Source organism: Silurus meridionalis, chromosome 29, assembly GCF_014805685.1.
Source record: "Silurus meridionalis isolate SWU-2019-XX chromosome 29, ASM1480568v1, whole genome shotgun sequence".
NCBI lineage: Eukaryota > Metazoa > Chordata > Actinopteri > Siluriformes > Siluridae > Silurus > Silurus meridionalis.
The window spans coordinates 10,911,325-10,923,167 of record NC_060912.1 but is presented as its reverse complement, the minus strand read 5'-3'; the positions used below and the strand labels follow the sequence as shown (position 1 = coordinate 10,923,167).

The window sequence follows — 11,843 nt, the reverse complement described above, 5'->3', positions numbered from 1 at the left end:
ATTTCTGTAAAGCTGCTTTGAGACAATGTCTGTTGTGAAAAGCGCTATACAAATAAACTTGACTTGACTTGACACACACATATATACAAACATACACACTAATACATATACACACACACACACACATACATATATATACAAACATACACACTAATACATATACACACACACACACATACATATATATACAAACATACACACACACACACTAATACATATACACACACACACATACATATATATACAAACATACACTAATACATATACACACACACACACACACACACAAATATATACAAACATACACACACACACACACACACACACACACACACACTTTTACAATAGGAATACACAATCGACCACAGACTATCACTACATATTATGAAATCCAGCTGTATTCATAGTTTCTTTATGGGTTCGTGGTAGAGGTGAACCAATAATAGATTTTTTCCGAAACCGATATCTAGGTTGGATCGTACTTGACAAAAACTGATCCATCGTCCAAAAGTTTTAAAAATGTATACTGGATAAATAAAACAAACATAACACTCTACATAAAATAATATTAAACTTTATTAAAAAAATTTTTTAAGTACTCAATCATGAAAATATGCTAAATTAAATAAATGTGTATATATTAATTATATTAATAAACATTGAATAAATAAAAGACATGAATTTAGCAGCACACGTGTCATCAGTGATTCACCTCTAGAGGACGCTCTGATATTGTATAACGCAACCCGGAAAACCTATCGGTATGGATTTTGACCGATAGCCAATAGTTCCAGCAATCAACTCTCAGTGCTGAGTAATATTGTGTATATTTAGACTGCCCAAATTTGTATCATATTATTTACCGATATTTGTCAACTACATGCACTTACTGTGGATCTCCTGCTCTGTACCACACCACAGTGGTCTTTATTGGATTCAGAAACTTGAGCTTTAAATTCTTTTTTGGCTGACAAGAGAGGAACCTGCTTTTCTGTTCACCACGTGCTTATTTGTTTAACTATATCGTTCCTGTCAGCTCCTAATGTGTTCTGGCCATTTTCCACTGGAATCTCTCATCAACAGGGTGTCTCTACCCACAGTGATAATCATTGGACGTTTTTTTTTTGTGTGTGTGATGCGTGTGAAAATCCCAGAACAGCTGATTCTGTAACACTCAAACGAGCCAATGTTACGGTCACCATTTCGATGTTTAACATGAACTGAAGCTCTTGATTTTTGAGTTTACGAGATTTTGTAGTATTATATTTACTAGATGATGGGCTGCTACATGGCCAGATCATTTATTATAGGTGTTCCTAATAAACTGATCAGGGTGTGTATATAATTGCCCTTAATAAATCATTTTAAATGTATGCCATGTTATGTGATTTCATACAAATAAATTAGTAATTTTATTTATGATGATTTCCTTCTGAAAGTTATCACGTATTTTGAAACGTTCTGTGAATGAAGAAATATTATTCCAGTACCTGGAATATACACTAGAGGGTACTGTAAGCGAAAATATGATGCACAGATGAAAGTATGGGGACATCTGTTTTTTTCCAACCATGTTTTTTTTTTCCCCAAACCAAATTTACCACAAAATTAATAGTACACAATTGTATAGAAAGTCTTTAGATGTAGTAGCATGAAATTGAAGATAATTATAATAGTAAAACAGATCAAAGAGTCAAATTTAGTTCATTGTAAATTTTTTTAATAAACTATTGTTAATTAACATACTAGAAAGAAAAAGCATTTTACCTCGTATTATAACAGATATCAAGCAATCGGGACAGCAAAAAACAAACAAACAAAACCCTATTTGTCAGAAAACAGTGTGACTACAATGTAGAAATCAAAAACGTTATTTAAAAGTGTATAAAAAGTGCGATTTCATTAAACACACAACCAAATATTAAAATCTAAAACCTCAACTGAACATCAAACCAGTTTAATTAATATATATTGGATTTACATTCATAAAGCCGTGTCTAACACATTAACATATCCAGTATGATCTAAAGACTTTATTTATTTTTTATTATTTACTTGTTCATGTTAAAGAAAAGTACTGTGCAGAAGTCTTAGGTCACCATTAGATGTTTCAGCAATGGTTCAATGACCATAGAAATGTATAATGTCTCTTTAGTAGAATACAACCAGAAAATATAGAAATTTGAGCAATAGCAGGAATCTGACTCTCGTACATAAAATAAAAAGATCTTTAATTACTGTCAATGCTAAAATCTATATTTGTCCGAATATTTCATGTGGAAATAACTGCTGTGAAGGACTCTGGAGCTCTGCAAACAAAAGTGTTCATTCCTGGGCAGAGAGAGGGATCTTCCCCAGGGTCCTGGTTCTCATACACCGAGAGAAAACTTTCAAGGACTCATCCTCTGGAGCTCTACCACAGCCACCAGTGCTCATTCCTGGGCAGAGAGAGGGATCTTCCCCAGGGTCCTGGTTCTCATACACCGAGAGAACAATTTTAAAGACTCATCCTCTGGAGCTCTACCACAGCCACCAGTGCTCATTCCTGGGCAAAGAGAGGAACCTCCCCAGGGTCCTGGTTCTAATACACCAAGAGACTCATTTGCTGGTGCTCCTCACCAGCCACCAGTGCTCATTCCTGTGAAGAGACAGAATCTTCTCCTGGGCTCCTGGTTCTCAGAATTAAAACCTCTTAAACTTTGGTCTGTTACACCAGGTTTGTGCAGAACAGGCTTGAGCATTAAATAAATATGCTGTATGAGTTGAATTCTTTGGAAGCTTGCTAAGAAAACCAACTTTCATTCACAAAATACCAAAGATCACAGAATGTGACAGACCCAGAATCATATTTGCATCAGCAAGGTGAGACTTTTGCACAGTAATGTAGATATACAGACATGTAGTTGGAGGTTAATGCAGGGTTGTGAATGAGGAGATTCTCTACTGGATCTTGAAGATGGTGAGTAACTCATGCTCAAAGATCTCACTCAGTCTGGCTCCCATCTTTCCAAACTCATTGTCCTGGATAAACAGAGTGTATGTGTAGAGAGAGAGAGAGAGAGAGAGAGAGAGAGATATTCTCCTTGACTGGTGAAATAATCATTCAAAAGAGCAACAAAAAACTTCACCTCCTTCACAACATTAATATCTGACGAACGAACAAACAGTGTTTGTATCTCACCTCATTGAAAATGCGGCAGTTCTGAAAGATGAGCCTGATGTCTTCTACAAAGTCTCTCATAATTTGATATGAATTTTTCTGCAGTTTGGTTTTCACTTGGTCCAGCCACATGGGTTTAGAGATCACCCTGGTGTACCTCGGCACCTGTACAAGCACAACGCTCATATATTAATTACACACCAGTTTGAACAGCATGGATGGAAATCTGTGTTGTACTAAAGGGCAGTTGTATAAAATGTAGTATTACAATTTCCCATTAAACTCTTTCTCAAATGTTTTAAAAGTCCAGTTCCATGATGACATGGTTGTAGGTGTCGAAGTTGGGAAGAAATAAACTTAAGTGTCCTGCACAGAGCGCTTTTGGATAAACTGAAACTGGAGACTCTTCATCTTCTTTACAACATCAGTATCAGGAGGAAGAGTCTAAGGTGTAACATTTACCTGATTTGTGTATTCTTTAAATCAATACCTGATCTGTGTATTCTTTACGTCAATATCTGTGTGTTGTTGAAATAGAAGGAATGTGAATCGATTGTAAAATAAAGACGTACTGTTTTTGTGGGGTCTGCGGTAAACACACGCAGCGCATCCTCCCTGTACAAACACAACAGCAAATACTCACAGTGCTGAGGGGAGAAGATAGACACGTAACGTTAGAAACAGAGTTCTCTCTCTCTCTCTCTCTCTCTGTGTGTGTGTGTGTGTGTGTGTGTGTGTGTGTGTGTGTGTATACCATAACATTTCCTGAAACAGGACTGTTCAGAACGCCTTCGCTGGTCATGTGAATCCACAACTGCTGGTTAGTCTTTAACACACAAAAAGTGCACATCCAATTCTTCCTACACACACACACACACACACACACACACACACACACACACACACACACACACACACACACAGTGATGTTGGTTACATGTGTTGCCTGTGTTGTGTAATTTAAATCTTTGTCTACATTTTATCTCTTTCTTTCTTTCTCTCTCTCTCTCTCTCTCTCTCTCTCTCTCTCTCTCTCTCTCTCTCTCTCTCTCACCCAAGAGTTTCTTCGTCCAGCACCGGTAAGTGACAGAGAAGATGGAAAGATCTTGGACACTCGTCACAGCACACCATAATCCCAGCGGAGTTACAAATGAAGCACACGTCATCGTTATCCTGCTCCTGCTGTTTACCAGAAGAAAAAAAGGTTTTATTAAATACACTACAAGATAAACATTATTATATTATACAGTATGTCGCAAAGTGGAATTATAACCTTGGGATGTAATTGAATTGAACAGCTGAGTTAAGCAAAAAAAAGTTTTTTTTTTTTAGATTTTTTTTTTTTTAGAGATTCATGATGGAACACGGGTTTTAGACTCACCAGGTTGGCAGGAGAACACCGAAAACAGTGACACTCAGATGGATGTGCAGTCAGGATCTTCTTCTACATACAAAACATACACAGTGAACAGTCTCTCTCTCTCTCTCTCTCTCTCTCTCTCTCTCTCTTTCACTCATCTGCAGCTTACATTACCTTCATCAGGTAGTTGAGTGTTTTGCCATGACACAGTATATCCCTCTCCCAGTGTCCGTCTGTCAGAACTATCTCCTGCTTCACAAACTCCTCAGGACTGAACCAGCGCTCCTCTGTGCGGATGCTCTTAGAGCGTGACCCTGCACACACACACACACACACACACACACACACACACACACACTGTATTTCTATCCTAATGTCATTTGCAGACAGAGAAACAAAAATGACCTAGTCTGTGCTATAGATTCTAAAGTCCCGCCTCCAGACCCACATTAACCAATCAGGATGCAGTGTGGACCCAAAAGTGCACAACCACCAATCAGAAGTGAAGGAAGGTGAGAGAACGACCATTTATAGCTGCTATAATGTTATAAAAGAGGTCAGGAAGTGACTTGCTGATGTAATGTGGATGCTCCACAATAATCAGTGTAAAAAACAATACATTTTCATAGAGTTTTAAATGATACACATTTTAATTGTTGGCAAATATCTGTCTTTTAATAAGGAGAAAAAAACACACGTGGGGAAAATCATCATTGGGGGTATTAAATCGTTTTTTTTCCATTTTGAAGTTGAATTTCAGTTTTGTCTATTTATAGTAAATCACTATTTATATTTCATATTAATATTCAGTATCATTTTATCTTCTAATATTTAATATCCAATAAAATATATTTGTAAATGTGCATATGACATGGTAGAAGGCAAATCCTTCAGTGTTTGACATCTTTGAATGCATTAATTTTTGAACTAGGAGACCAGAACCTGCTCCATGAAGATCTGCTTTACGTGCATTGGAAGTATGAGGAACATCTGATATAAATCCTTATGAACACCTTCCTCCCCTCCATCAATACCTTTACTAACACCCTTGTGGCAGAATGAATCTCCACAAATCTCCACATAAATCTAGTGGAACATCTTCTCAGAAGAGTGGAGCTCATTATAACAGCAAATAAGGACTAAATGTGGAATGGGATGGTAAACAACATTATGTTTATCTCTCTGATTATCACTTACCTCTAAACCTGCTTTCATATAAAACTCCACTGACGGACCCGCAGCTGACCGGCAAAGCATAACCCTGAAATTTAGACAGATCCACTGGCTGGCCGTCTTCTTCCTCGTCTCCTTCTTTATCTGCCTCGTTCCACGATCCCTCCGTCCCTGCACTGGACGCCGACTCTAACAGACACCGGTGGAGCAACACTGTTTTACAGACATAAACAAATACATCAAGAGAATAATAAGACTAGAGGCTGTGCATATTAGCGTGTTTCAGCGTACTCACGGGGACTCGGGGCTTCCAAACTGCTGACTGGAAGCTGAATCTTCTGATTCTGTGGGAAGATAAGAGTTTATCTGAGATGTATATTGTGACACACAGTGAAAAATACACTGACAAGTAAAAAAGTGTTCAGGACCTTCTGATCATGGGGTCTTAGAAACTGTAGATAGCCGTCCTAACAACAAAAGAGGGAAAATAAAATGCGTTTAAGTGCAGATACAGGTGTGTACAGCATGTGTCGCCAAAAGTATTAGGACACCCGACTTTTCCAGCCATGTGTGGTTCTTCTATACAATTGTGTAGCTTAGATATGTGAATGCAGAAGCATGAAATTCTCGCTTTACCTGAACTAAAAGACCCAAACCTGTTCCAGCATGAAAATTTTGACAGCTCCATGAAGATCGGCTTTACAATTGTTTGGAAGTATGAGAAAGATCTCCTGCTATAAACCCAACTGAACCCCTTTGGGCCGAATGTGAACGCTGACTGCACCCCAGGATCCTCCTCACCTTCTCACCTACACCAGTACCTGACTTTACCAACACCACTGTGGCCGAACGAGCACAAAATCTCCACATAAATCTTGTGGAACATCTTCCCAAATGTGGAATGGGATGTTTAGAAAGTACCAAGTACCAATCTTATGATCAGGTGTCCACAAACTTTTGTCTAAGTGTGTATATTTTACAGCACCATGTCTGATCAGGTGTTATATATTCACCTCTATAAGTTTGTGCAGTGGCGTGTTTTGGCAGTAGATGCTCCTTTTCCAGTTCCTTCCATTTCCCTGTCCGGCAAACTTCTCAAATTCACTTGCGCTGAACCAACGACCGTCACAACAGATATTTTTGTAGCCTACGGGAACAAAACAATCGTCCAGTTCTAATAAATGATGTGAGGAATAAAGGCAGGACCGGAAGACACTTTCATCTTTCGCTCTTAGAAGATGAACCAATATCTTCTATCCTGTAGATGTTTTAATACCAAACAGCTTTACACTGTACAGTTCTGACACGGGAGACTCTTTCCATAACTAAACTAGAACTAGAAATAAATACCTCATATACATTTCACACACTGACTGTGCCTCCTTTTAATTGTGAATATTTTCATTACAATTTATAAATCGTATATTATAAAATGAGGAAGATGTACCTTTGGCCAGTTTTTCCCGATACAGAGTGCCTTCTTTCTCGCCGCACGTAACGGGGAGCTGAGATTTATAAAAATCCGCCTTGTGTCCTTGTTTTAGCGGCGCGTCTGACAGAAAAACAGAAACAAAATTCTCAGGAATTTCTAGTAAAAAAAAAAAAAAGACGAACACTTTTAGTCAAGAAACACTATACAGCGAAAAGTTTGTGGACACCTGACCATAAAATTGCTTTTTGAACATCACATTCCACATTTAGCCTCCATTTTTCTGGGAAGACGTTCCACTAGATTTTGCGGAAATTTGTGCTAATTAATATGTAGGTGAGAATGTGAGGAGGCCTCTATAGAAGATCTTGCAAAGAACACGGCAAAGTGTTTCAGCTGAACGTTTGGAGAAACGAAGTGTGTGGATGCTGAGAGCGTGTAAAGCTGCTCTTCATGCTGATGGAGGATTTTATCACTGGAAATAAAGTGGAACATCTGGAAATTTATAGATTTGTTGGGATAAAACAATAGGAACATGCACGTGTCTTTCCAAAACCATAAAAGACTCGGTGTTTCCACACTTTTTGCAGGTTCTATACATTCTTCAGATTTTAATCAAATATGTTTTCACTCTAAGACATAAAACAAATGGAGACCAGAGACTGACTGAAACTGAGCCTCTTAGCCGGTTTCTTCTGGATACATTTAGAGAGCGATGAAGGGCCTGGTTCATCCTTCTCCTCTGCTTTTTCAGTGCTTTTCTTTCTCTTTCCATTCGTCTGTCCATTTGCTTTATCCTCCATGCTCTGGATTGAGTCTTGCTCACTGCTGCTTAGTTCCTCTGCCGCAAAGAGCGCCGTGTAACACCTGAAGGATCCTGAAACCAGAGTCACTCCAATAATATTAATATTTATTCCGAATGAAAACACACACTGAAGCCCAACACAGATGAGGAATCATGTTCAATCAAACAAACAAATAATAGTGGTGGAGCAACTGACCATCCAGGAGGCTGTTATGGAGCGAGCGGAAAACCTGGTATTTCTGCAGGATGAGGTTCTTGAATACACAAGTCCAAAACCGCTTCACACAATGTCCTCGCTCCTTCTCCAGCCAATCCAGAATCTGATACACACCTTCCTGTCTTCTGTCTTTACACTTCATCCTTATTACTTTCTACAGAGAAAGACAGAGAGAGAGAGAGACAGACAGACAGACAGACAGACAGACGGACAGATGTTATACACACTATACACACTCTATGGACAAACGTCTCTGGTGGAACATCTTGTAGTAGAGGTTTTTATAAAAGAAAAGAGAGACACAAAGTATAGTGAGATGTTCACAAAGCACACACGTTCTGAGGTGTCTTCAGACTTTTGGCCATATTCTGTTTTGGGTTTATTTTGAGTCCAGAAACTACATAATAACAGTATTTCTACCAAACAAATCACACACACACACACACACACACACACACACACACACAGCACAAAAACGAATGTATAATGTATGTATAAATGAACTGATGAATGAATTAATGTATAAATGAATATATGAACTAATGGATGAATGAATAGATGGATGAATGTACTGGTGGATGAATGAATGAATGAATGAATGAATGAATGAATGAATGAGTTGTTTATCTGTTATCCTATAGCTCTCCATGATATGGTTTTCCTGGCGGGAAAAACAACCGGCTCTTTTTAGTGAGCCAAATCTCGAATAAGAGCCGACTCTTTTTAGCGGTCATGCGATTCACTGTCATTTATTTCTTAGCCAAAAAGTTAGGAATCACATGAAAAGGCTTATCTGCTCTTATTAGTTTAAAGAAATAGACTATTTTTCCTGCCTTGTTTACATCTAGAATAAAAAAATAAAGAATCTTTGCGAGTCGAATCTCCAAAAAAATGACTCTGTTCAAAGTGTCGATTCCTTGCACACAACTCAATACTATTGAATTCACAAAACATGAATAATTAAACTTATCAAACTTATTATATGACCTGGTAGAGCTTCTCAGGTACCAAGTTATGGTCTCGGAGCTGTTTTAGGAAGGTGTGCGGTTCCTCCGTGCACGAGATCTCCGTCTTCTTGCAGTGAAAAAACTTCATCAACTCTTCGTTCGTTATAAAATCCAAGGGATCCATTTCTCCTCCGTCTATTCCTCCTGCAGTGAACATCAAAACCTGGATTATTATGTCGAACAAGACCAGATCTATCATGTGCTCGAGAATGCTTCAGAATGTTAGAGATGATCCTCCACACCTGTCTTCTGCACTTTCAGCGTCAGAGCAAACTTCTCGATCTCAGACTCTTCCTTCCGGATCCTCGACCTGCTGTTCGTTTGTTTATATGATATAACTCGAGATTTCTCACGGATCTCCCGCCTTCCTGTGTTTATCTGAGCTGCTCGAATTCACGCCCGTAAACCGGAAGTAAAGAAAACGAAACCGAAACTTAACTTGTGGGCAGATGGTGTTGGCAAATGTGGGCACGTCAGATCTTTATCATATAAACAATTAGAAGAGCAAGAGCATAGAGTGATATGATCAAAACATGATTACCACCATAAAAAGATTCATTTAATTCAGTTCATTTTGATGAAACCCAATGCAATGAGGATTTCCACTGTGACGTCACAGCATTCTCTGTCTATAAATGGTGGAGCGCGTCGTCGTGGCTCATTTGGGAGTTGTCCTGTGGAAAGGAACAAGAAGCGGTTATGAACCAGTTCGAAAGGATCAGAGATCGTATCCGGAGAAAAAGCAAGGATGATCCTCGAGTAAAAGAGCTGGAGGATAAGCTTAAACATTTAGTAGTAGACATGGAGCATTATAAGGCAAAAGTGGGGGAGCTGGAGAAGGTGAACAGCACACACCCCAAGGACATCTCAAACTCCGGGTTTCCCTGAAGGAGCATGAGAAAGTGAGGAAGAGCCTGGACTGTGAAAGAGCGCACTGGATGAGAGAACGACAGCGCCTAGAGGAACGTGTTGCTCAGCTGGAGAGCACTTTGGAGTTTGAGAAAAGGAAATGGGAGGTGGAGAATGAGAGGATCAAGCTGGAAACGGAGAAGGCAATTACACAGCGGAATGATCTCTCCTGTATCAAGGCAACTGTGAAATTTTGCGAGGATCAACAGAAGATTGTAGAGGAGGCGAGAAAGAAAAGGATGGAAGCCCAAAAGCAACTGCAGAAAGCTGCACTACAGGTGGCCAATCTGAACGCAGCGCTAAGACAACAGGAGCTGGAGACCAATAAGATCAGGTGGAACATGGAGGAAAGGAACTCCACACAGCTTCTGACCATCAGCAAACTCGAGAACAGCCTGAGACGCTGTGATGAAGACAAGATTTCTGCAGAACGTGAAACAGAGAGTTTGTTGAGAGAGCAAGAGCAACTGCTGAAACGGATTGCTCAGCTGGAGGCCATGTTGGCTTTTGAACAAGAAAAACGTTCAGTAAAAACACAATACTGATCTAAATCATCGAGGACTAAAAAACTGCACAGTTGTTGGAAAGTTAAGATTCAGCACATGAGCCCGGAACCCACAGGGGAAAAAAAGAGTCAAAAAAAAAAAGAAACCTCCCAACTTCAAACCTCCGAACTCCATTTTAAGTAAAAATTAAGCATGAAATCTGATTTAATAAATTGTATTTTATGAAACTGTTGGACATCGTTTAAATCCTAACCTTATTACTGTTACGGGGAAAAAATTATCGCAAATGAAACGTAAAGAGTTGACAAATATATAACAAATTAAATATATAACAAAATAAATAATAATAAAGTGTCTGGAACAATGAACAAACAAACAGACAGACAGACAGACAGACAGACAGATGGATTGGAGTTTCGATTCAATCATATAAACAGCAGTAGTTTAATAACAACAGACCATTTTCCTTATTCAATATTTCTGAAATAAACTTAATTCCCTGCTCCGGCCCAGGATCCTGCTGCTAACTGAGCTCTGTCTCAGCTGTGTGGTCCCTGATCTCCTGACCTGCACAGCTCTGTACAGCGGCTCCCTGAAGGGACACAGCAACATCCTGTGGACATATGTCTCACATGTTGTAAAAGAGATAAGGAGGTTCCAGTTCAAGTTCATTCCAAAGCTGTTCAGTGAGTTTGAGGAGGTCAGGGTCATTTGCATGACACTCAATTCTTTAATTCCAACCTTAAAACCAACAATTTTGTCATTGTGTAGTTTTGTGCAACAGTGTTCGAAAATGTTAGTTCCAGTAAAGGAAAATTGTGATAATGCAGCGTACGAAGACAGTCTGTGCAAATGTGTGGTTCAATCATTGTAGGAAAAGTTTGTGGAAACAGATAATGTAAAAAATAATCATAGTATCCAAAACTTTCGAGACTAGTTATGTAACACACCAGTAGATGGCAGCACAAGGCTGCACGCACAGTCACAGGAAGCACAAGTCAGTGTCCTAAAAGACGTCATCCTATGTAAATCGGGAGCTGTGCAACTGGTGCTATTCTGACCACGTGCATTACCATGTCTGTGATTTCATTATGAAGAGCAAGTTAGAACAAAATGCAAACATAAACTTATTCATGCCAATGCACTCTGTCACTCATGGCTCCTGTGGACTTCGCCCTCTTCTTGAAGATGAAGATCCGGCTCAAAGGTCATCGTTTTGACACCATTGTGGAGATCCAGTGTGAATAGCAGAAGGAGCTTGAAATACTTAAAAAAAA

At 39.1% G+C, this 11,843-nt stretch overlaps 2 protein-coding genes across 3 annotated transcripts; one reads left to right on the top strand and one right to left on the bottom strand.

Moving 5' to 3' along the window:
• Positions 1 to 1,708: 1,708 nt before the first annotated feature.
• On the bottom strand, positions 1,709 to 9,548 carry LOC124382201 (nuclear body protein SP140-like protein). 2 transcript variants are annotated; one of them, XM_046844371.1, is made up of 16 exons: positions 9,394 to 9,548; positions 9,132 to 9,295; positions 8,124 to 8,298; positions 7,790 to 7,999; positions 7,141 to 7,245; positions 6,707 to 6,840; positions 6,122 to 6,160; positions 5,989 to 6,037; positions 5,718 to 5,906; positions 4,695 to 4,834; positions 4,542 to 4,604; positions 4,215 to 4,342; positions 3,915 to 4,020; positions 3,733 to 3,807; positions 3,182 to 3,325; positions 1,709 to 3,021 (listed from the first exon to the last, which is right to left on the bottom strand). In XM_046844371.1, the coding sequence occupies exons 2-16, from the start codon at positions 9,273 to 9,275 to the stop codon at positions 2,941 to 2,943; spliced, it is 1,782 nt and encodes a 593-aa protein (XP_046700327.1). In that variant the 5' UTR covers positions 9,276 to 9,295; positions 9,394 to 9,548; the 3' UTR covers positions 1,709 to 2,940. The 2 variants fall into 2 exon arrangements, with proteins under 2 accessions (XP_046700327.1, XP_046700328.1); XM_046844372.1 differs by having other exon boundaries at positions 5,718 to 5,882.
• Positions 9,549 to 9,818: 270 nt separating this feature from the next.
• Positions 9,819 to 10,793, top strand: LOC124382202 (structural maintenance of chromosomes protein 4-like). The gene has a single exon (XM_046844373.1). It carries the CDS (start codon positions 10,090 to 10,092, stop codon positions 10,603 to 10,605), a length of 516 nt encoding a protein of 171 aa, XP_046700329.1. The 5' UTR covers positions 9,819 to 10,089; the 3' UTR covers positions 10,606 to 10,793.
• The last annotated feature ends 1,050 nt before the right edge of the window (positions 10,794 to 11,843 follow it).

What these genes read in the sequence shown, in the direction of transcription:
- LOC124382201 (XM_046844371.1), bottom strand. Translation starts at nt 9,275, where the DNA reads ATGGATCCCTTGGATTTTATAACGAACGAAGAGTTGATGAAGTTTTTT. An exon ending in CCGCAGACCCCACAAAAACA is followed by an intron (nt 3,326 to 3,732) that starts GTACGTCTTTAT and finishes GTGCTTGTACAG; the next exon opens with GTGCCGAGGTACACCAGGGT. An exon ending in ACTGCCGCATTTTCAATGAG is followed by an intron (nt 3,022 to 3,181) that starts GTGAGATACAAA and finishes CTGTTTATCCAG; the next exon opens with GACAATGAGTTTGGAAAGAT.
- LOC124382202 (XM_046844373.1), top strand. Translation starts at nt 10,090, where the DNA reads ATGAGAGAACGACAGCGCCTAGAGGAACGTGTTGCTCAGCTGGAGAGC.